Below are 26,488 nucleotides of genomic sequence, written 5' to 3' on the forward strand. Positions count from 1 at the left end.
AACTTGGAAAGCATTTTCCGTGAGAAGAATGCAATATTCACCTGCCTGATGTGTTCTGTTATTGAGCAGAGTAATTTAATTCCAGGATTTTCATCACCTTTTAGCAAAAGTAAACTGGCAGTGTATTTTCCTTTCCTAATCAGGCTCTCTCTCTCTTTTTTTCTACTTGACTGAATCATGGATTAATTTGTTTCTGGTATTGCTTGTTTCTTGCCCTTTGTGATTGGCCTCAACTGTGGAAAAGCACCCTTTGTTCCTTAGAGTTCCCGTTGGCCAGGTCACATTTCAGCAACTCATTAAAACATGTATTTATTCTACTCTGGAGCACATTGTCTGGCCAGCCTTGGATTTACAGTGAAATGTAACAGTAAATTGTGCTCTGTGGTCAGAAATGCCAAATGATACACACAGCAGCACAGAGGTTTCCAGCATAGGGTAGAATTAAAGAGCTTAGGACCAGTGCCGTGATTGTTGGCCGAATTTTCACAGTGGCCAGTTTTGTTACAGTCGAACTTGGAGAGAGCTTGAAATCACTTATCTCACATGTTTGCGCTCACAACCACAAAGCCTCTGAGAAACACAGAACTGATCTTGTAATAAGCTCCAGCTGAGTTTACAAGCCTCTGAGCCTTTCTGAAAGCCTGTTTAGTTTAATGAGGGTTTTCAGATTTCAAAGCTCACACACCTTCACATAAAAACAGATGATTATGACCAAATTAGGGAATGTTGTTCCATGAATATTTTCCCCCAATATGTTCTCTTCTCAGTTGTCAGACATTGTTTCGTTATACTTTTCACCTTCCAGACATCATTTTTAAATATAATTTTTGGAAATCCTATTGTATAGTGTCTATTCAAGCAGAATGTTATGTTACATCAAGGAAAAGACTTTTTTTCTCTTAACAGTAAAAGGCAAATGTGCATATATATTTTTTCTGGCCAGTAAAAAAGGGTACAATTTGAAAAAAAAATCGAACCCTCAGTTTCTGCTGCCATGACAACTGTCCCATGAGGCTAGGCCTTCATGTTCACCCCTGCCCTGCTTCACAGGGCTCTACAACCTGATTCTGAATGGCTTGTTAATGAAGAGAGAAAAGCCATCTCCCTGACCCAGTAAGACAGAATGTGGGAGAGAGGATATCCACGCCTCAGTGACCTATATCTTGGGCAGATAACTTTCATGAATATTTATAGTACTATCTTTATTTTTTAATTTAGTATTTTAAAATAATACCTTTAATATGTGTTGTATATATATATGTATATATATATTATATATATATGTATTATTCTATCTCTTCTTGTTTTTAAAAGTGTTTTGTGAGTCACCCTTAGAAAGAAATGTAATAATTAGGATGTGAGGCACTCAGGCCTTACTTGAATACAAAATCATCCATCTCATATAGCCACAGTTTTACAAAGAGGCACAACATTGAATGGGATGCTCAAATGTTAGCCATGTAAGATCACAGAGAAACAGAATTTAGAAGAGGTGTGTAGACATGTTGATAGAAATTGTGATGAGGCAGCAGAATCCTTGTCTCCTATACTCCTCTCCAGTATCGCCACCTGATCCTTTCTCCATACAACACATCCACAAGACATTAGGACACAATAAAGGTTGGCTCTTCTTCGGGAAAGCAGTTGCTGTTTCATCTCTCTTCCTCTCCAGCTATTATTACCTACCCACCCCACTTCAAACACTGAATCCCTTGAATTTTCTCTCTCTTATCTTGAGTCAGAATCAGCTATCCATGGTTTCAGAAAGGGTATGGTAAGAAGATCTGTGCATTGATTAATGTATTATGTTTTGAAGAACGTTTGTCTTCAAATCAGGGAAAACTCTTTAAGTTAAGGTTTAATTCAACTCTCAAACTGAGGTTTAAAAGTTTTATGATAATTATTACATTTTTAAAATTTACTTCATTCATTGTATTTTGTATATTTATTTCAGTGTAATCTTAAACTTGGTCTTACCAACCATGGACATTTTGTCTTTAACTGACTTCTCTTACAAATGCTATTTACGTAGAATTAAGTAGTCAAAAAGTTGTGTAGAAAATATTAACATTCTATATTTAAAAAGCACATGAGGTTTTGCATTCTACTCACAAGGAGTATTTGGTTTAGGACATCCTCACCTGCTCCAAACAAAAAACAATAGAAAATGTATAGAATGTTGTTTTGACACTGTCCAACAGGCAGTGCAGGACCGTGATCCCTGAGAGAAGGGAAACAAACAACGTAAGTGCTACAATCATCTGTGCTTTCTGCCAGGAGGCAAGATTAACAGTGTAAATGTAGGGAGAGAAACCTAAGAAGAGCCTAGTTGTCTGGCTCTATGAAAGACACACAGAATAGAATTCAAAGTGACCAAAAGGATTTTTAGGGGACAAATACTGGAAATGTGGGACCTATACAGAGAAAGAGCTTCATAAATCTGCTTAAGAGCCTGCTTGAATACTAGACTGAATACAAATCTGTGTATATGTATGGTGAAAATCTGTGTGGCAGAGGAAATACCAGCTAGCTGCTGGGAAGCTATGAAATGAACACTTTACAAAGCTCACACAAGGTTGAGAGACAGTTGAGTTTCTATTAGGCAAATGGGAGAAATTTCACTGAACACTTGAGGTATTCCATAGAGATGTTCAAAGAGTTACAGATTAGTAGTAGGGTTAAACTATCCCTAGGGGAAATACTACTCTAAAGCTAATCTAACAAAGCTTAAAAATAAGCGTTGGAAAGACCAACCGGATCTGCAATTATCTTAATATTTTGCCAAGACAAATATCAACATTCTTTAAGGGAAGACAACAAAGTCCAGTTGCTCACAGTAATTCATAAAACCTGGCATCTAACTTTAAAAGTACACATATGTATTCCATATATAAATGAAACCACATGGTATTTGTCTTTTTTCTGACTGACTTATTTCCCTTAGCATAATAGCCTCTAGGTCCATACATGTTATTGCAAATGGCAAGACCTCATTCTTTTATATGGCTAAGTAACATCCATTATATGTCAACTGTATTTTCTTTATCCATTCATTTATCAGTGAACACTTAGGTTGCTGCCATATCTTTGCTGTTGTAAATAATGCTGCAGTAAATATGGGGGCACCTGTTTCTTTTTGATTTGATGTTTTTGTTTTCTTTGGGTAAATAATAGTGGAATTACTGGATCATACAGCATTTCTATTTTTATACTAAGTGAAATAACTCAGGTAGAGAAAGACAAATACCGTATGATTTCACATATATATATATAATCTGAAAAACAAATGAACAAACCAAAAAGAAGATACAGACCCATAAATACAAAGAACAAACTGGTGGTTGCCAGAACGGAAGAGGTGGGATTCGGCAAAATAGAGGAAAGGGAGTGGGAGGTACAGGCTTCCCGTATTGAATGAATAAATCACAGGGATGAAAGGTACAGCATAGGGAATATAGTCAAAGTATTTTAATATCATAATATGGTAACAGTTCGTAGCTATACTTGTGAGCATAGCATAATGTATAGATTTGTTGAACCCCTGAAACTAATATAACAGTGTATGTTAACTATACTTCAGTTTTTTAGAAGTATACCTATGAAAAAGCAGGAAATGTAACCCATAAGGATCAAGAGAGTTAATAGAAGTAGACCAGAATGGTAGAGGTAATGGACTTAGTAGAAAAGAACTTTAAAGGATTTAAATGAAAATATGAGGTGAGGGACTTGTACGGTGAAAACTATAAAACACTGCCTAAGGAAAGGAAAACAAACAAATAAATGAAAGGACATTACATGTTCATGCATTGGAAGAATTAATATTGTTAAAATATCTGTACTACCCAAAGCAAAGTACAGGTTCAGTGAAATCTGTATCCAAATATTAATGACATTTTTTTATCAAAGTAGAAAAAAATAATTCTAAAATTCAAATGGAACCACAAAAGATTCCAACACAAGTAATTTTGAGGAAGAATAAAGCCAGAGGCATGATATTTCCTCATTTTAAAATATGTTATAATAATCAAAACAGTATGGAAAAAGCTTAAAAAAAGATATATAGACTAATGCTCAGAAACTGATCAAGCAAGAAGAGAAAAAAGACACAAATCATGAGAAGGTAATAAAGAGACATCACATGGACCCTACAGACATTAAAACGTGATAAAGAAATACTATTAAAAAAAAAAAACCTTTTTGCCCAGAAAGTCAACAATTTGTATGGAATGAATAGGTTTCTTGAAAGAAAACTACCAAAGCTCTCACTTAAGAGGAAATTGAAATAGTGCTAAGAGCTAAATCTTAGTAGAAAAGTCCAGGCTTAGATGGCTTTGCTGGACAATTCTACCATTTAAGGAAGAACTTACACCAATTCTATATGAATCTTTAAGAATTTGCAAAAGATATGAATCTCAATCTATGTTTCTCACTTCATTCAAAAATTACCTCCAAGTGGATCATAGATCCAAAGGTAAAACTCCAAAAATTAAATGTAGAATAAAACATAGGAAAAGATCTGTGTTACCTTAAATTATACAAAGATATATCAGGTATTAAAGTAAAAGCATGATCCATAAAGAAATACTTGATAAAAAAAAGAAAAAAGAAATACTTGATAAGTTAGGCCTCATCTAAATTAAGAACCACAGAAAATAATGGAAAGGGAATGAAAAGCCACAGACTGAAAGAAAAATCTGTGAAATACATATATGATAAACAACCTTTTCTAGAATATATAAAGAACTATCAGAGGTCAATAATAAGATAATTCAATTTTTAAAATAGGCAAAGGAATTGATCAATTGTGTGCATGGGGGTGGCACACTTAAAGACATGGAAAGATGCTTAACATCATTAGTTGTTAAGGAAATTAAAACTTAGGAGATACTATTTTATACCTATTAGAATATCTAAAATAAAAACAACCAACATTAACAAGTGCTGTCAAGAATGCAGAGCAACTGGAACTCTCATACACTGCTGGTGAGAATGCAAAATGGTAGAGCCACTTTCAAAACAGTTTGGCAATATTTTATAAAGTTATATAGATACCTCCATATACCCTAGAGAAGTAAAAACTTGTGTTCACACAAGAACCTCCAAGTAAACATTTATAGCAGCTTTATTTGTAATAGTAAAAAACTGTAACTAAAATGCCCTTCACTGAGGAATAGACACATACACTGAGGTATATCCATGCAGTCAGTAGAACACTCCTCTGCATTGAAAAGGGAAAGCTAAATGATACATGCAACAGAATGGACAATCTTAAATTCATTACAGTAAATGAAAAACATCAGATTCAAAATTATGTACAGTGTAAAAAGTACAATACCATTCAAATGACCTTATTGAGAAGACGAAATTACAGAGACAGAAAGCAGATCAGTGTCTTTCTAGGGGCTGGGGATCTAGGCAGAAGCTGATAACAAAATGGGCATGGAGAAATTTTAGGGAGTGATGAGAACTGTTCTTATATCTTGGCTGTTTTGTGAATACCACATGTATGGTAGGTAGTTATCATATATATTTGTCAAAACTTGCAGAACTACACACTAAAAAGGGTGAATTTTACTGTATGTCAATTATACCTTAATCAACTATTTAAAATAGCATAAAAATATCAAATACTTAAAGGCAGATTTAACAAATATGTCTAAAATATGTACACTGAAAACTACAAAACATTTTTGAGAGAAATTTAAAAGAAACTAATAAATAGAGCAACATATCTTGTTCATAACAAAGTAGAAGTCTGCATTATTAAAATATAGTCCTACTCAAACTGGACTGTTTCAATGTAATATCATTGTAAATTATTGCAGGTTTTTTGTAGAAATTACAGTGATTCTAAAATGCATATGGGAATTCAGAAGACCTATAATATACAAAGCAATTTAGAAAAGGAAAAAAATGGAGGGCTTACACTACCTGATTTTATGGCTTAGTATAAAGCACCAATAATAAATATGTTATTGGCATCAAACATACATTTATATGACCCAGAAATTCTGTTCCTAGGTATTTACTCATAGGAAATGAAAAACAGGAGCATCTGGGTGGCTCAGTCAGTTAAGGATGTGACTCGTGATTTCATCTCAGAGTCCTGAGATCGAGCCCTGTGTCAGGCTCCAAGCTCAGCAGGGAATCTGCGTGAGATGCTCTTCCTCTCTTTCTGCCCCTCCCCACTGTGTGCACACTTGCACACACATCTTTCTCAAATAAACCAATCTTAAAAAAAATTAAAAACATATATCCACTGAAAGACTTGAGTGTAAATGTTATAGCATTATTACTTTTAATAGACACAAATTGGAAAAAAAGAGTGTCCATCTGGGGCTGAATAGATTAATAGTCATCCTAGATCCATGTAATGAAATACTGATAACTAATACAAAGAGAATTAATCTCAAAGGCAATATGTATAAATGAGTCTCTATATGCCCATCAACATGATGGTGAGCAAAAGAAGTTGGCTAGAAAAGAGTCTTTATATAGTACATACTGTATGACTTCATTTGTGTGAAACAAATGAACTAATGAGACAGATGAACTAATCTTTGGAGACAGAAACTAAATCTTTGCCTAAGGTTAAGATTGTGGATGGCAAAAAAAAAAAAAAAAAAAGATTGTGGATGGCATTGACTACAAGCGGGTACAATAAAATTTAGGAGATTGATGGAAATGTTTCATGGCCTGATTGTGATTTTGATTGCACGAGTGTTGATGTTTGTCAAAACTTATAATATAGCCATTTTATTTCATGTTAGTTATACCTTAATGAAGCTGATTTTTAAAATCATACATGAACTATTCATTGCTTTTAAGTTACAGAAAATAGTATTTACTGTTCCATTTCTTTCCTTGTACTTTAAAAACATTACTGAAGAGATTATAGAAAAAAGGAACTTTTTCCCCTTTTAATTAGCACAATGGAAGCAGTAACATCATTTCAGCTTTTGTGTTTCCTTTAAGGATGTCAACTTTACTAGTAATACACAGAAGCAGTTTTAAGTCTGGTCATCAACAGACTCCTTTTTTTAAAAAAAGATTTTATTTATCTATTAGAGAGACAGAAATGGTCACAGATATGTTGAGAGTGAGCACAAGCAGGGAGAAGAGGGAGGAGAAGCAGGCTTTCTGCTGAGCAGGGAACCCAACAGGGGGCTCAATCCCAGGACCTTGGGATCAAGATCTGAGCCAAAATCAAGAGTCTGATGCCCAACCAACTGAGCCACCCAAGTGCCCCTGTGGTCTGAATTTAGAAACTCTTCTTGCTTTAGAAGGAAGAGAAGAAATGCAGGGAATAATATTAACTGTTAATATTATAATGATTGTTACTGTTATAATTTTTCTATGTCCATTATAAAATACCATTCATTATATGCATTATAATCCTTGAGTAATAAACTCTTGGATTTGTCCCTGTGAAAGGAATTTAAACATTATGTACTTAAATTGACTTTTAGCTATTGTTCATAATCTATTTAACCTAGATTGCATGAAAACTAAATGTATTATATGGGCAGCAATAGAAAGGAGAGTGGGGTTTTCTCCTCTGGCACTTTTCCTGAGTCAAATAATCTAGATAATATTTCAGTCCACACACAGATCACAATTAGCTTTATTGAGTCAACTTATATTCTATTATTTTTAAAAGGTTTTATTTACTTACTCATGAGAGACACACAGAGAGAAGCAGAGACATAGAGAGGGGGAGAAGCAGACTCCATTCAGGAAGCCTGATGTGGGACTGGATCCCAGGACTCCAGGATCATGCCCTGAGCCACCTAGGCATCCTAACTTTTATTTTTGAATATACCTAAGTGGACTGATCTCTTTTTTTTTTTCAAGCAGATTGCAACTGTATGTATAATGGAATTGTAATAAACTGACTCCCATTTTTTGTGCTACTGGATTGCAACAGATCTTGTGAAAGTGCACAATTATTCCCACCTATATTATTTCTTAGCTACCTTACTGCCAGAGCCACTTTGAATTTTACCTCATATTCTTTAATTTTCTTGCTCTCTAATTAGATCATATGGTTCTTATTGCCCTTATGATATGTTATTCCTTTCCTCCTGTCTTGGAGGCATGTCAATATCAATTTTGCTATTAATTTTGAATGTTCTAGATACCTTCAACTTTTGTAATTAGCTTGTATTTGTGCCCTGGCACTTAATTATTTGGTTTTTATTTTAAATTTAGAAGGATTTTGACATTTAACCTATTGTGGTATTTGTATTTACAGTTCCCTGAATGTGGTTTCTATGGAATGTATGATAAGATCCTGCTTTTTCGCCATGATCCTACCTCTGAAAACATCCTTCAACTGGTGAAAACGGCTAGCGATATCCAGGAAGGCGATCTTATTGAAGTTGTCTTGTCAGGTAGTACCCTTATTTCTCTATCCATAGATTAATAATTTGCACTTGAAGAAATATGGAGCATAAGTTTTTAAGGCAACATAGAAAACATATCAAACTCAGCCCTAAAAGGAAATTTTAGGCCTCGTCTGTGGAAACTTTCAAAATTTTTTTTGGAAAAAGCAAATGGTTTGCCTTATGGGTGCAAAATTTTTTGCGCCCACTACTGTCCCAATCACTTTTCCCAACCTCACAATCTCCCCAGCCGCCAACAACACCACAAGCATACTTTCATTCATCACCTTGAATCATTTGGATGGCAGCAAAAGCAAACAAAAACTCCCCAGTGGTGAAAGACAGATGCTAGGGCTCCAAATGTATGGGGGTTCTGGAAGCCAAGAAGTAACAACAGGGCTAGAAATCCATAGCTTTAGTTAAGTCAGATGTCTACTCACTCTAAGCCAAGACCAAGTCAGAAGCCAGAGTTCAGCAGGTCGGGCAGGCCATGTGACACTAGCCAGATCACTCCTTGAGGAGCAGCTGTGCTTTGCTTCCCTCTGCCCAGATTTATATTCCTTATTAAGGATTTAAAAGTTACCAATCAGACTATGTGTATTAATACAGAAAAAAATAGTCATATTTAACTTTAAAAAAAAAAGTGCCAGAGAACAGCTGTAGCTGGGATCCATACAACAATGATCAGTGCAATAATGCAAAGAGATCCATTTTTTTTTTAATTTTTGTGAAAATAGAGGAATTATTGAGAAACTTTGTATTGTTCCTTTCTCTCCTCTGGCTATCTTTGCTTGTTACTTCTTTGACTAAAGGAAACCCATTAGCTTTCATAATTCTAGATTTCAGTTCCTCAAGTTCCTCAACTTGTTCAGAGCCCGGTTGCACTGATTAAAATTCAGTTGGACTTTGCTTTGATTCAGTCCAATTTGTTTTTGTCTTTGTTCATCACTTGTCACTGGGTGAGGTCCTGGGATTGCCGCATTTTCACTGTGTAGCTTAGATCCTATAAAACAAGTTGTTTTGCTAGATAAAAATAATAATGTTCTTGTTTATAGAGTTGCCACTTGTTAAATCAAAAAAGCAACAGCTTTCATGTGTTTTTTGTAGACAATGCCAACCACTTTAATTTATTATTTTTCATATGTATTTTTTATTCAAGTATAACATAGTGTTACATTAGTTTAGGTGGACAATATAGTGATTCAGCAATTCTGTACATTACTCAGTGGTCGTCATAAGTGTACTCTTAATCCCCTTCATCTATTTTACCCATCCCCCCACCCATCTTCCCTCTGGCAATCTATTGTTTTCTATAGTTAGGAGTCTGGTTTTTTTTGTCTCTTTTTTTCTTTGTTCATTTGTTTTATTTCTTAAATTCTGCATGAGTGAAATCAGATGGTGTTTGTCTTCCTCTGACTTGTTTCACTTATTTTACCATCTAGATCTGTCCATGTTGTTACAAATGGCAAGATTGCATTCTTTTTGATAGCTGAGTAATATTCCATTTTACATACATGCCACATCTTCTTTATCCATTCATCTGTTGGTGGACACTTGGGCTGCTTCCATATCTTGGCTATTGTAAATAATACTGAAATAAACATAGAGGCACATATATCTTTTTGATTTATACTTTTCTTTGGGTAAATACCCAGTAGTGGAATTTTACAGGATCATATAGTAGTTCTATTTTTAATTTTTTGAGAAACCTCCACACTGTCACCTTTCTTTGGCTCTTTCACAAAACTTTTGAACCTGGCCTCAAAAAACTAGTGCTCAGACATGTTGTTTTTTAAGTTTCCTATTTCTGAGAGGAGGAGCTGCCTGGAATAAATTATTCAGGGAAATCATGCCCTGGATCCATTCTCCGCCTAATTCATATTAAGCTCATAGCTGGGCTGCTTTGCAAATAATACAATGTGTTTTATGAATCTTTTTTTTTGCCTGTGGCAATGTCCAGAAATATGAGAATTTTTTAAATTGTATTTCAAAATTTATTTTTCTTTCCATTTCACTTTTGTTGCCCAATGCTATATAGTAGTGTCAGACAGATTGAATGCAAGCTGTGTGTGAGTGTGCTTGTGCTTGTGGAAGAGGGAAGAGGACTGCCTGTTTGGGTGTTATCTCTGTGAGCAGGATCTGCTCTTTGGCATGCTGACCTGATGCAGCACCCTGCATTGCCCTGCCGCACCGGGAACAGCATTATGCGGTTCCTTGTCATCTCCGTAAACCAAGACCCTCACTATGTTTATACTCCACTTCTTTTGCCATCCACCCTTTCTGTGCCGTGTTCATCCTGTCCTGTCTCCTTGGCCCCAGTTGCTGAGAAGGCACTCAAAGGCAGCCTTTTTTTGCCTGTTGTCCCAATACCAGGCTCAGGAAGGCCTCTTCTATTCTTAGCAGCTATCATGTTGGTATTTAAAAGGAGCCGTTCTATAACAGCCTAGTTTTAGATTTGAACCTGGAGACTTCAGCATTTTCAGCCCACACAGTCCCACTCCTTCAATATCATTTAACCCTTAAATATTCAATTATGTATATTTAATTAAATGTATATATATAATGACTTATTATATATAACATATGTAACATATGTCTTTATATAACATGTATATATATACATACATAGATATATGTCTCTCTCTCTATATATATATACACATTCAATTGTGTTTAACTGACGATCTCCTGCATTTCCCTGTGAGCTTCTTTGGCGGCTGTATTTTCCTCCCTCCTCTCCCACTCTAATGCTTCACATTGTGATTTTCTCAGTATATGTTAAAATTGTTTTTTCCTTAAGCTTCCCCCCAACTATAACCCTGTTTTTCTCCATGCCCCTTTCCTTTCTGCTTAGTGTCCATCACCTATGGCGCAGGCCCATGCCTGAGCTCACCACTAAGTGATGGTCTAGCTCTGAGATCCTCACTCAGGCACTTTCTTCCATCTTGCCTGTTGCTCCCAAATCCACATCCCTGGGCCCCATCTTTTGACTAGTTTTCAGGCCCTAACTCCCTACCATTTTATCACTTACTCATTCCTGACCCAGGCCCAGAAGAACATGGAGTGCTGTAGTGGGCCAGAGAAGTGCCGTTTCCTGATGGGTGGTTAAGGATCAACTTCATTCAAAATACAATGGGTAAAGGAGGTAGGGGTACAAGACACTGGGCATCCCCTCTGTTGCTTTTCGACCAGTTTCATAACATAAAACAATGCTGTGGAGATTTTCCTCTTAAAGACCATAATATTATTGTTAAAACTCATTTATCTGAATTTTGGTTTTCCCCACGAAAAAATAAATTTTACTGTATAGTTCAGCATAAACATAATCTGATTTTTTCAGTGTTTAACCAGTATTCCACCAATAGAAACATGTTCTCACCTAGGAGTACATTAAAAATGTGAGAAAATATGGAAAAAAGTAAATTTGAGGAAGGTGATATACTCTTGACTCTTCAGGCAAGATCAAGAATTTTCTCTTATGTCAATTTATTCTGAGACCTTTCATCATCTGTTAGTACTAACCAGGCTGCTCCTAGCTGATTTGCTGGTTTTCTGTCTCCTTTTCTTTCTGAAAAACGGGTCTTGTATGAGCTAGTGCTTTTAGACTCAGTAAGCCAGGAAAATATTGCTCACGGGTAGATGGGTTGGGTTCTGGAGAAGAAAAAGAAATAACTACATGGAAGTTCCCCACCATGCACACTCCCACCACCGGCAAATTTTCTTTGTATGTTAAGCAAAGGATTAGCATCACTACTATTGTTACAGAGTAGGAAAACACTGCAAATGGAAATTTCTCTTACTATAGCCAAAGTCAAGTTCAAGTGTATAGTACTAAACTATAAAGTAAAGCTCATGGAATTTAGAAGCCTTCTTCATGATGGGTCTCTATCAGAACCTGATAATTCAGTCATAATAAAGCAAATCAATAACAACACTGCATTCACATGATTCAGCTCTTTGTTTTTTGTTTTTTGGGGGCTTGATCTCTAATAATAGTATATGTGTGTGTGTGTGCATCTAATAGGTGGTTAAATTGAAAGAAGACAAGGACTACAAGAATTTCTCTAGTAAAATTACAATTTTAAAGTCTTAGAGCTAAATGTTGAATCTTTCCTTCTTTCATTAATGGTAAAAATCCTTTTTTTGGATAATTTTTAATAGTTTTTACAATAGATTGTGCAGTATTATTTATAAGTTTTGCAAAGCTGTGTTACCACATGTAGCTGGTTATTTGTCCCACACCATCTAGAGATGGAAACCTCATTAGAAAGCTAGCGCTGTAAGCCCAGGCAGAGGGGGCTATGGGCTTATTTTCAGGCAGTGACTGAAGAGCTGAAAATGGGATAGGGAAATTAAGAAATATTTTAGAGGTAAAATTGAAGAGATATATACCCATTTGGACATATTTGATGAAAGGAAATAAGAAAATGAAGAGGATTCTAAGGAGAGCTACAGCCACCTAAGGAGTGGTCACATGCTCTTTCCCTCACACCAAGTCTTGCTCTCATGTGTTGTTCAGTGTGTTTGTCAAGTGGTTTGGCTCCTGCCCCAAGATGCTGGAGAACTCTTGGGCATATAGTCTCATTGATTTTGTACAATTTGCATAATCTCTGGGATTCAGGGGCGTTTGTTTGTTTTTCAATCAAAAAAGAACTTTATTCAATACCTGGGTGGCTCAGTGGTTGAATGTCTGCCTTTGGCTCAGGTCATGATTATGGGGTCCTGGGATTGAGTCCCACATCAGGCTCCCCACAGGGAGCCTGCTTTTCCCTCTGCCTATGCCTCTGCCTCTCTTTCTGTGTCTGTCTTTAAATAACATCTTAATATAAAAAGAACCTTATACTGGATGATAATATCATCCAGGGCTAATAGTGCATGGATTCCATATTTTCTTCAGTCTATAGGTAAAGTAGATGCATTAATGATGGAATACCATTTCTAGGGCCAGATCACCTGGCTTCATATCCTTTCTCTGTTCCTCACTTTTTACATCTTTGCAAAGACATTTAATCATTCTGTGCCCCAGTTTTCTCATCTATAAAATGGAGACAACACTAGCACCTACAATGTAAGGTTACTGCAAACTTCAGAAATAACGCATGTAAAGCACTTCAGAGTTTCTACACATAGGCAACCGCACAATAAATGTTAGCTATTCTGTTTACGTCTCCTCCTCACACTCTAAGTAGCTTTTCCCTGCAATATTCATGATCATTAAATGTACTACAAAAGTGAATCCTGGTCTGAAAATTTTGAGAACTGTTGTATCAAACAGTGTTAAAGGAGTTCTTTATTGCAGGACTCTTCAAAATTTTGGTGCATGCTGATATGAAGCATAACTCTCTGCACTTCCCAAATTCACTTTAACACAGATAATTTTTCCTCCTTCAAGTATTTGATCAGTCTTGGCCTCAGCAATCTACAGTAGAGATACTCCTCTGGGTCAAGCCCATGGACCAAATGGTCAGAGAGGTTATATCTGTTCTGCCTACATGTAGGCCACTTCTCTCTCACAAAGGAGAATATTTGAACCATGGAAAAACAGGAGTTAGCAAGAAAGAAAGCTTTGTCTACATAATAGTACAAGCTTTTGAATCAGTTTACATAAGTAATGTTTTCTTCACAATGACTCTGGGAGGTAGTGAAATCAGATATCTTAAAAGCTATAAAATATACATTTTAACTTGCCCACATCCTGCAGTGAATAGTAGAGGTAGTACCAGAGCTTGAATATAAATGTTTAGTCTTTATTAACTTCAGGTTAACCCTTTGAACCTGCACCAGTAAACAGGATTTCTTGAGGATCTGTTCAAAGAATTCCTACTATGGTAAGTTGATGTCTCAGGGAATTATTGATCGGATTTGTAACAACAAAACCAGTAATGAGCTACAGGTTCCACTGACATTTTTTTTTTAATCGTAGAACCCTTATCCCCTCTTCCTTATGAAAAAATAAATATTTAATAAATATATAAACTGTGATCAGATTATGAAAACCTGGAGACTCTTCTTCATAGAGTTACAGTACAAAATATGAAAAAGTAACCATGCCCCTGCTTAAACAGGATCCCATGATATAATTTCTCAACTCTGATCAAAATTGAAATGGTGTCTTAGGATCACTATGTTTAAGGAATCCTTATGACCATGTTTTTCTATTATTAGGATTCAGTGTCTAAATCATGAGCCCCTCCCCCCCGCCACCCCAAAATAGATAGTAACAAAGTTCTAGCAAGGTCGTTTTTTCTTTTATAAAGAGTATAAATTATTGATTTATATGGCACTGTGTCAGTTATATCCCTTTCTCTCGGATATAGGACATTGTTTAGCAGTGTTTTATACTCCTCTGAAATATGGGTGGAGGAGAAAACTATGAGAGTAATACTTTAGATCATTGTGTTATTATTTTCCCAAGAAATACATTAGAAGACATAGTTTTGTTGGTTTGCCTTTAAGAAGAGAGAATTAATCGTGGGATGTACCTCCCCAGTCTTAATACTGCTTGAGTGATTAAGGTTGTAAAAGATCTGGCCTTGAGTATTCAATTTATATTTCTTTGTAGTTGTTTCGGACATCTTAATCATTATAGGCTTACTGGTGCCAATTCCTGTCCAACTTTAGTTGCAATTATCTGTGCTGGTGGTTTTGTAATAATGGCAAACTTAAATGTAAGATTACAGGTCATTACTCATAAAATATGGTTTATGTTAAGTGTGTCTTCAGCATTTCCTTTTTATTATTGTTAATATTAATCCTCTTTCCATCTCTACCTTGCAAGTAAACCTCATTTTAGTTTCTTTGTACTACATTAAATCATTCTCATAGAAAAGTGAACACAAAGAGGAGGTTAATAGAATGTTTCCATATACTTTGATCTTGCCCAGCTTGGGACCTCAACCAGGATATGGGGCTTGGAGCACTCCTTCCTTACTTTGATAGTTTTCCTCCATTATTTGTCTCTTTGTGGACTGGAGTCTCCAGGGAGATATGGCACAATAATGCATTGCTTCTCTGTCTTTTTATACCCGGGTAACACTGAGCGTCAAGGCAGAGTGAAAACATTCTCCCCAGGTAACATGGGACATAAGGCAAACCCTAAAAGGAAAAGTTCTTTGCAGAATCTTATTTCATTTGAAAGCCTTATGCACATTTTGCATTCTGCTGTGTTAGATTTCTCTTGCTTAATTTTGAATATATAATATTTCCCCCCATGTTGTTCTTTAAGAAAAAAGCATTAGTGATGATGATATAAGGTTGTATAGATTTTATGATGTATTAGGCACTGTTTTGAGTGCTTTACATATTATATTAACTGAGAAATATGCATCACAATTACCTTATGGCATATATCTACATAAATTCAGTTTGATAATCAGTGAATTTCCAGTCAAAGACTGGGCTGAGTCCTGGAGCCGCCATTTATTTCTAACATAATGTTTGGCAAGTCACCTCCTTTCCAGGAGTCTTTATCCATCACCCATCAAATAGCAATAGTAACTTCTTTACTCTGATATTGGGCTGTAGATTTCATGAGGGTAAATATAAAGCATTTCAAAAGATGCCTGGTGAATGTGAGGTACTCTTCCTTCTTGTCCCACCTCCACCCCACTGGACTACACATTTCTTGAAACAAGAACCATTTATTTTATATTGAAACCTCAGGACCTGGCATGTTACGTGCAATCATCTATTTGCAAACATCTGTTTGTTTAGTGAATGAGTGGATACTTGAAGTAACAAAATGAACAAGCCAATAAGCATGCTATTAAATTGGTGCTGTAAATATGGTATATAGAAGTTACTGCTGATGATATATAGAAGTTACGGCTGTTCTGTAGGAATTGAATTTCAGTGCTTACTGTTGGCTCTCCTTGGTCTAACCTATTCGTAATATCAATATTATTATCACTTGACTAATCCTTTTTTTCTGGATTCCTGCTATCTTCTACATGTCAGAAACTAATTATTTTTTAGAAATTGCTTATTTTTAGAAATCCAGTTCTGCTTTCAAAATATTTCAATGTCTTTCACAACATTTCTCATGTAAAATAAGACATAATTCATAAAATGGTAGTTTTCCTATCTGATTCCTACAACTCCTGGATTATGCTCATCACCATGACCAAGTAACTCATTTGCTATCTAACTCAATTCATTCTTCCTTCAACCAGTTTTCCCAACCATTGCTCTTTTCTTTTTCTTTTTTTTTTTTAATTTTTATTTATTTATGATAGTCACAGAGAGAGAGAGAGAGAGGCAGAGACACAGGCAGAGGGAGAAGCAGGCTCCATGCACCGGGAGCCCGACGTAGGATTCGATCCCGGGTCTCCAGGATCATGCCCTGGGCCAAAGGCAGGCGCTAAACCGCTGCGCCACCCAGGGATCCCCCCATTGCTCTTTTCTTTCAAATATTCTTGTTCTCTTTCTAAAATGTAGTAAGTAATCATTCCTTTTTGATGTACCTCCCCTCCCCCCCCCCATGCTAATCTCACTTGCCTTCATCAGTTAAGTCTCATTTTTTTCATCTGGAACCTCAATGTTCCTTATCTGCGTTAGCTCACAGTGGTGACACTGGAGCTGGTCTCAGGCTGTGACTTCTCTCTTTCCATGTTTGGAAGGAACAAGGACTGATATCCTGAGATGGTGGCTGACCTTTCTTGCTCATCCTCCTCCCCCAGTCCCAGTCGTCACACTGGAGCACCATTGCTTTATCCACCTAATAGGACAGCCACCTAATGTGCCTAAGGGTCAGCTGGCACAATCTATAGGAAAAGCTGAGTCATGTGCTCCAAAACCAGAGTCTGAATCTCCATTGATCTCTGTCCATGTACATGGACATGGAAAAACCATGAAACCGTGGTCTTCAAAGACAACATATCAGGCCCCTCTGTTCACACAGAATTAGCCTAGGGCCTAGTTCTTCACCATCTGGCAAGGGAATATCCAGCCAGAAATAATAGTTTTTCCTTCTCTTTTCTTCTATTACTTCTCTAATTGAAGCCAGTATTCTAACTCATTCAGATAAACAGGAAAAGAACACAGAGGTAATGAAAACCACACAAAGGGGGCTTTTTCCTCTGTATTTTCTGGTCTCTGTGGAACCAAAAATTATTTATATTTACTTCTTAGGGTGGAGACTTAACCATCTCATGTATGTAAATCTTACCATGTTAGCACTTCAATGTACAACAGGACCTCAGAGAACTTCACATATTCAGAATCATTCTAGAAAATATATTAAGATACTAGGTCATTCTTTTTAGAAAATATACTAAGATACTAGGTCATTCTTTTTGTCATTTTACATGAATTGGTTTGTAAAACACACACACAAAAGTCATATTAATCTATCTCATTTACCAGATTTGACTCTGAATTATGTGGGACTTACTTAAAAAACTGCACTTCAACTCAAAAATGAAAATTTTTACACATCAGAAATAGATGAGTTACAGAACCAGACCCTAATATAAGAACTTTTTTGGGCAATCACAATATCTTATAAATATGTATTTCCTTGGCTCACTTCTATATAGAGGTGATATAAATAGGTTTTTTGTCATAATCCTTGAAAAAATATTAGTGTTTAGTTAGCACAAAATCCCTGTGTTCTAGGGCTAAGACTGGAGAATAAAACTGTTCCAGTTTTTATTTTGTTCATCTGTTATAAAAACACAAAATTCTATTCATGAGAATTGGCTGAGAAATAGGCACCCCAACTATTTCTCTAGTTATGCACTGTCTACACTAACTGTATGTAGCTATACTAAAGTTAACCAAAAATAAGTAAAATTAGAACTGAGTTCTTCAGTCACACTATTTCAAGTATTTAATAGACATGTTAATAAATAGCCGCCATATTGATTTAAACATTTCACTATCAAAAAAAGTTCTGTTAGAGCAACTAGATAAACCAAATTTTACTCCTAAATATCTAGAACACAATTATTTGCACACACACACACACACACACACACACACACATACACACATGCTGCAGAAATACCTTTACTGAAATTTCTTTGATAGGACATTTAGAGGAATGTTAGAAATAATATACTTGAATGCTTTGGTAGTATATTTATTACCAAAATCTCCAGAATCTTGGGAGAAATTGTATAATACCCTGTGACTTCCTGGTGGGACAGATTCTTCAGACTCTTGTACCCTAGAACAGCTTCATTTTATGAGTAATGTTATTCTTATGTGATACCTGGTTTTCCTTCTTCCTTTGGCCTTACCCTCTCAGATCAGAATTCATGGACCACCTTTAATATGGTACAAGTCAATAATACTACATGACTTTTACGATACTAACTCTTTGTATTTGCCACAATATTTAATTTAATTTAGGTTTCTTAGTTTCTGTATTTTGTTTCATTGCATGCTATACAGAATACCTTAGTGGGTAGAGACACTGGAAATAAGCTGCCTGAGTTCCAATTCCCAGCAGTGCATTTATTAGCTCTATGGCATTGGGAAAGTTAGTTAGTGTTTGGGTGCCAATGTCCTCACCTTCAAAATGAGGATTCACATACATGATAATAATGTATAGTATCTAACACAGTGTCTAGGACATAGGATATTGTAAGATCATCTCAGAAATGAAGGAGATAAGAAGAGTAGATAGGAGAATAAGAAAGAAATAGGTCAGAAAGAATAATACAGTATCATGGTATAGTATATAGACTAATTGTATGATTTATGAATGACTTCATTTCTTTGTTTTATCTTACCTTTTTTCCAAAATAAATTTTTTGCTGGCTTACAGAAACATACAAAATACAATAAAACATCAGCAATTGACAGTGGATGTTGTCCATGTTTGAAAAGACAACATTTAGTTCATGTAAATTCTAGAATATTTATTAAAAAGCAGTCATACAGCTTTATCTCATACTTTATAAGCTGCTTTGAATTAGAGGAAATGCTGGCTTTGAAGGCCAGACCTTTGGTTGATATAGTGCCCAGCTGCTTATTCTCCGGAAAACCATCTCTCTGGGTTTTGGGTAAATTTATATAGCAGCATTCTAAATGCAGTTTTAAGATGTATTGGTCAAGACTGATCAATAACAATTGATATTGATCAACGCTGTTTATTATCTTGCATCTTTTTTTTCCTTTTCCATTGTGAAGACATTGGAATCCTTTCTTGTCTTTTTATGCAGGGATAATTCCCTTAGTAATGAGAAAGATTATAACATATATACTTTGTTTTGTTTCCATATTCATCTCCCCCCCCCCAACTCACACGTGTGCGCACACACACGACAGGAGACAGGAGGGCTTAGAGGAGGAAAGGAAGGAAAGCAAGTCAGAATTGTATACACCATCAAAATCAGTGAAACAGAGTCACTGAAGGCTGCCTCTGTTAACAAAGGCCATTTGGAGAATGCTACTGAGTGGCTCTCTGAAGACCTCGTGGATTATTTCTGTTTGAGGTAAAGGATTGGACTTCACTTGAAAAGCTGCCAGTTGCCCCTTTTAGGATGTCCCCACCCGATTGGTGGTGGCTTGTAGCACTTCAGTTCAATAGCTCAGCCGCGCCACCATCTGCCCAGCACTTTCATTCTGCTGGTTGGCATGTTGTTTGCTTTTAACATGCAACCCATGTAAAAATCCCTCATAATTTGCCAAAATTAGAAATGCAGCTGTTTTAAGTCTTCAACAGCAATAGCACTATTCATTATGCCAGTATGGAGGAATAAAATAGAAAAGATGTATTTGAAAAGAGCAATACTACACCAGAATGTACTTGTACCTTCACTTTCCACTTTTCTAAGTTATTTTTAAGACATCTATAGCCTGTTACCAGTGTTGACTTCAGGCTTAAAGTGAAGACGACAGACACGTAAATATACCAAATACCTCTTTTCCTACATATATTTTAATACAAGAATTGAGATTTGGATCAAGCTTGAGTTCATTTTTTTTTCATGTTGTGAGGCAGTTTCAGCTTTTTAGTTTCTAGAAAATGACAAAATTTTTGGCTAACTCTGAGTATCATCTTATTCTATTTTTATCTTTCTCAGAAGTTTTTTGAGGTTCTGATCATTACAACTTGTTAATCCCGAGAGCATGGTAATGTAAAGCTGTGTAGAGAATTCTCAATGAGTCCAAACAGTTGGTCCTCTATTAAAAAAAAAAAAAATCAAGAGAAAAAAGATATTTTCCCCACACAGTAATCTCTTGATGTTGAAAAACAAAAATCAAAAGTAAAACAAAAACTACCCCTTATTTCACTGTGTTATCGATAAGCAGTGTTTTAGGAATGGTAGACGTTAGGAAACAATGAGGATCCAGTATGAGGCACTCTGTCCAGAGATACTTTTTTTCACAGTGATTAGACATAACCATTCTGAAACTAAATTTGGATGGTTCAAAATTAGTTTGCTCCATCCTTTATACTTTCATATTCATATGTGTTTAAATGTCTAAGTTGGATTCATTTGACTCAATATTAATATTGCTTCCACATGAGATCTTTCACCATATGAATTTTGAGCACTTAAAAAATTACTTATATTTATGAGAACTGACCCTTTTCAAATTACTGCCAATGGAATCAGGTCATGAAAAGCAACGACAGAGCAAGACACAAGTTTGGTGAAATGAATGTACTTGATATGCATTTATTATACATATTCAACAAGATTAATAATCCTAAAGGATGGGGCAGTATTTTATAGTCCTTAAAAAATCTGTAACAATTAGTTCAGTGCCAGATATATAGTAGTCCAAAAATACTTGTTCATGATTTATATGCTTTGTTTCACAATTTAAGACTTCATAAATGGTGCTCAATGTGAAAGGAAAAATTTAAGTTTGGTTTTAGGGAGTTAGCATATTGGAAAATTTCAAAGTTAAAAGAGACATTTTTCCTTATGATGTTATTCTAACAATTATCATAAATTTTTTGGTAAAAAAGTTGTAAAATTTCAGTAGAAAAATAATTGTATAGTCTTAATATACTACCTTTTTTATATAGAAAAAAGAGTAATGTTTATATATTGAACCAAATTAGATTCATCTTGTCCTTCAAGCTTAATCGCAGTTTCAGGATTATCTCTGTAAATCTCTACTCTTGCTGGTTTTATGCTTTTAAAAACATTTAGTGTTGAACAGAGGTCTTGGTTTGCTATCTCTAATGACTGGAATCTATTTTTTGGTCTCCTGGAGTACTTAACATGCAGAACAAGTGAGATAAGCACAAATGCACCTTTCCAGCTTTAAAATCAGGCTAGCCTCCATATATGATACCACCCTAGCAAGTGAATCAACAGTCAAATCCCAATAGTTTTTTAAATAAATTTTAGATTTTTGAATAGTTTTAGATTTATAAAAAAGTTGCAAAGGTAGTACAGAGAGTTCACATCACCCAGATTTGCTTTCCTGTAATGTTATCATCTTACACTGTCATGGTACATTTGTCAAAACTAAGAAATCAACAAGGGCAAGTATATTATCTTTCTTTTTTATTGCTTTATTCCCAGTACCTAGAACAGAGCCTGACGACTAGTAAGCACAATAAATAGAAATGATTGAATGAATGAATCTAATAAGTCAGTAAGTGCTATTAGTAATTGTTTTTACTAAATATCTACATTGCTTTCTTTTTAAAAAAATATTTTATTTATTCATGAGAGAGAGAGAGGGAGAGAGAGAGAAATAGAAATAGAGAGAGAGGCAGAGACACAGGCAGAGGGAGAAGCAGGCTCTATGCAGGAAGCCTGAAATCTCGGGTCTCCAGGATCAGGCCCTGGGCTGAAGGTGGCGCTAAACCACTAAGCCACCCGGGCTGCCCTCTGCATTGCTATTTGCTTGTTCAAGTTGCTGTATTTTCCCACCTATATCACTGGAATAGTTTCCTAATTGGCTTCCTTGCCTCCAGTCTTTTCCCCTCTAAAGCCTAAATTGAGTCATGCCACCTCTAGATAAAACCCTTCAATAGCACAAGGATAAATCCTCCTACATGACTTATGAAACTGTTTGTGATAAGCCTTCTGTTTATTTCTCCAGCCTTATAGTCCCTTATTCCACTGTCTACCTTACCCAACTCTCATAGATGGGCATCTGAAACTTTTCATTTCTTCTAATGTATTATAATGTCCTTTCTTACTTCTGGTGCCCCTTTACATCTGCTAGTCTTGGAATCCATGCTTTTCATATGCACCTCCTTCCTCTTTTGATTTGCCCATCTAATTTTTATTCATCTTTCATGACTTGGCACATGTATCCCCCTCCAGGAAGTCTTTTTAATTTTTTTAATTAATTTATGATAGTCACAGAGAGAGAGAGAGAGAGAGAGAGAGAGAGAGAGAGAGAGAGGCAGAGACACAGGCAGAGGGAGAAGCAGGCTCCATGCACCGGGAGCCCGACGTGGGATTCGATCCCGGGTCTCCAGGATCACGCCCTGGGCCAAAGGCAGGCGCCAAACCGCTGCACCACCCAGGGATCCCCTCCCCTCCAGGAAGTCTTACTTGAAACATCAAATTTGGGTCAGGCAGCTCTTCTTACTGTGTGCTTCCTACATTAACATTTATCACCCTCTATTTATAATGACATATGTACTAGTTTTAAAGTAGATGGTACTCTGTGAGGAGCCATGCTTTTCTAACTTGCAAATATAATCATGATATCAGAGGATTTTTGGTAAAGATTGTAAAAGATACTACCATAAACCACTTAGTGTTTTAACTTTTCTTCTTCTTATCAACATCTCTAGTGCCTTGCTGGCAATAAGTGTTCACTGAATAATTATTGTTGAATATATTAAACTGCCACACTGATTATCATCATGGGTACTTAAGTCAGATTTGGATTTAATACAATATGGATGGTAATCAGTTTAGGACATTATTATTATTACTCGTCAACTGAAAGAAAAAATTAATGAATTTTTCCATTTATGACTTTCATTTAATTTGTGTGGCTTTTTTAAATTGATAACTTGAATAGCATCTAACCACAGTGTTATGGAAAAACTCATCAGTGAACAAGAATAAAGAATATATGGAATGAATTTCCATTGAAGTTTCAAAGGCTTATTAAAAAGAGATGAAGAATCAAATTTTTAAAATGGGCAAAGAATTTGAAAAAAAAAAAGAGACCAAAGAATTTGGATAGAAATTTCTCCAAAGAAGTTACATACATGACCAATAAGCCCATGAGAAGATACTTAACTTCATTAGTCACTGGAAAAATGCAAATCAAAACCACATGAGGTACCACTTTATACCCAGAAATCAAATAGAGAGGCAATAATACTTTTTGGTAAAGATGTGGAAAAATTAAGACCCTATGTTGATGATTAGAATGTAAAATGATCAGCTGCTTTGAAAAAGAGATTGGCAATTTTTCACAATTTCCCAGTAATTGACTCCAAAGTATATACCCAAGAGAAAACATACTTACAAAAGCTTGTACACAAATATTCATAGAATTATTCATTGTATCCAAAAAGTAGAAAAAAATAAATCTCTGTTAGCTGATGAATAGATAAATACAATGTGGTATATCCATTCAATGAATGTTATTTAGCCATAAAAATGAATCAAGTACTGATACGTGCTATATCATGGATGAACCTTAAAAACATTATCCCAAATGAAAGAAATCTGACATAAGTAGTGACTTACTGTATTATGTCATTTCTGTGAAATGTCCAGAATAGGCATAATCTTAAAACCAGAAAGTAGATGGAAAATTTTAAAAATAAATAAATAAGAATTTGGCTTTTCTTTTCACATAGGGGATAAAGGTTTGGTAGATGGAGGACAAGGTAAGGTGTTATATCAAAAATACTGTCAAGATCTTTTTTTTAAGATTATATTTATTTATTCATGAGATACACACACACACACAGAGAAAGAGGCAGAGACATAGGCAGAGGGAGAAGCAGATCCATGCAGGAAGCCTCATGTGGGACTCGATCCTGGAACCCTGGGATCATGCCATGAGCCAAAGGCAGATGCTCAACCGCTGAGCCACCCAGGCATCCCTGTGAAGATCTTTTATACACAATTTCAGTTGCCTTAAGAATGCTTAATTGCTTATCATTGATAGAATATAAGGATTAGAGAGTCAAGAAGCTGAATATAACTTTCTTTTGAGGACCTACTTAAGGAAGGATTATTATTCAAACTATCTTCTTAGGATAACCTATCAGTGTGAGTAATTCAAAGAATTTGGCTTTAGCACCTTGCAGTTGTGATGTGTAATGCACTTTAGATCCTCTGCAGCAGAATTTTTCTGTTCTTGTCAATACAGTTATCTCTTCTGCTTAACTGATACATGTTTATGCAGTGATACAATATTCCTGATGGAGCAGTAGTACATCTATAGCTTTGACAGAACAAAAGTTGCATGGATGGACTTATGTGTGAGTCCATGCACACATACATATGTGTGTGTGTTCAATAATTAACTGGTGTAGGGTGCCTGGGTGGCTCAGTCAGTTAGGCATCTGCCTTCACTCAGGTCATGATCCCAAAGGGCCTGGTTTTGACCCTCACATCAGGCTCCCTGCTCACTGGAGAGGCTGCTTCTCCCTTTCTCTCTCCCTCTGCTCCCCCACTGCTCGTGCATACTCTCTCTCTAAAATAAAATAAATATACAATACAATACAATACAATAAATTAGCTGGTGCCCTATTTTTGGTGGTGCTCAACAAATATTTAGTAACTCTCATTCACTCTCTTTGTCTTAAATATGATGAACTCACAGATTTTTATGTATTAATTTGAGTTAAGGGCACTAGAAACAACTCCAAAACCCAGTGCAGTATGATGACTCACATGTAGCATTCTGTATGGTTTGCATACCAGAACACTAGCCCCAGAATTTAATTCTCATACCTGATGTGGTGGGGGCTAGCAAAGGTTAAGTAGATTTCTTGAAGAATGAAAGGCAGATCTGCAAGTGAAAAGGAGACACTAGCTTTAGTCCACAATCTGGGAGATAGACTCATAAATATTATCATGGTTTTTGATTGGAAGGTGGTGGGAGACTTCCATGTTTAGATGGGAAAACTTTGTGCAGTGGGGATTAGTAAATGGAAACGAGGTAACTGAAATGAAAGAATAGACAAAGGATAACTAAAAATCAATGGTAAAAAAAAAATCATGGATTTGATCACATCATGAAAAAAATCTTAATGAATTCCTCAAAGTAGAAACCACCTATGGTATGTTTCTTAACATGAGTGCAATTAAGTAAAATAAAATCATCTAAAGGACAAACAATATATCAACTTGGAAATTTTAAAATATCCTTCTAAAAATTCAGGTTACAGAATAAAAGCAAATAGTGAAATTATATATTATTTGGAAATTAATGATAATGAGAATACTGTACATCCTATACTTTAGGATATTGCCAAAATGGTTTTAAGAAGGAAATATATAGAGGGAGAGGAGTTAAGATGGTAGAGGAGTCAGGGCACCATGGGCTTGGCTTGACCCTCAAACACAGCTAGATAAATATCTAATCACTCTGAACACCCAAGAAATCAATCTGAGAACTGAGAGAATAAAACTGCACACCTACAAGTAGAAAAACCACTACCTCATGGAAGGTAGGGGCTTCCCTCTTTTGAGGGAGAAAAGAACTGCAGTTGCTGTGGAGAGGAGGGAGCCCTGATTGTGGGGGGGGGGGGGGCAGAGAAAGAGAGAGAGGGAAAAAGAGAGATAGCAGCAGGCAAAGGATTGTACCAGAAAAAGTCTTCTCCAAAACTATTGACTGGGAAAAGGAGAAGGGCTGACTACCACAAGTTTCTATAAGCAGTGGAGCTCAAAGTCTGCAGTTTAGGAAGTCCATACCCTTGCTGGGGTCATGTCTGGTGGGTTTGGTGGTACTTCAGTGGGGAAGGAGGGCAGAGACCCAGAAGTGGGCAGCATAGTCTGAGAACCCTCTGGATCACACAAGGAGAAACAGTTCCCTTTCTTGAAATGCATTTGGGAGTGGCAGAATGGCCTCTTTGGGATCAGAGAAACTGGTGGCGCTAGTATGCTGCCCATTCCCTACCATAGGAATAGACACCAGTTGAGGACAGCAAGCCTTGGTGCTGGCTTGTTGCTGTACTTTACCATAGACTCTGAGCTGCT

The 26,488-nt window shown here is 36.0% G+C and overlaps 1 protein-coding gene across 1 annotated transcript in view; it reads left to right on the top strand.

Annotated features, from left to right (window-relative positions):
• PRKD1 (protein kinase D1) overlaps positions 1-26,488 on the top strand; it is a 323,089-nt gene that overhangs the window by 161,499 nt on the left and 135,102 nt on the right. Inside the window, 1 exon segment of the mRNA XM_055309335.1 lies at positions 8,255-8,393. Coding sequence (XP_055165310.1) covers positions 8,255-8,393 — 139 coding nt within the window.

Source organism: Nyctereutes procyonoides, unplaced genomic scaffold, assembly GCF_905146905.1.
Source record: "Nyctereutes procyonoides isolate TBG_1078 unplaced genomic scaffold, NYPRO_anot_genome, whole genome shotgun sequence".
Classification (NCBI taxonomy): Eukaryota; Metazoa; Chordata; class Mammalia; order Carnivora; family Canidae; genus Nyctereutes; species Nyctereutes procyonoides.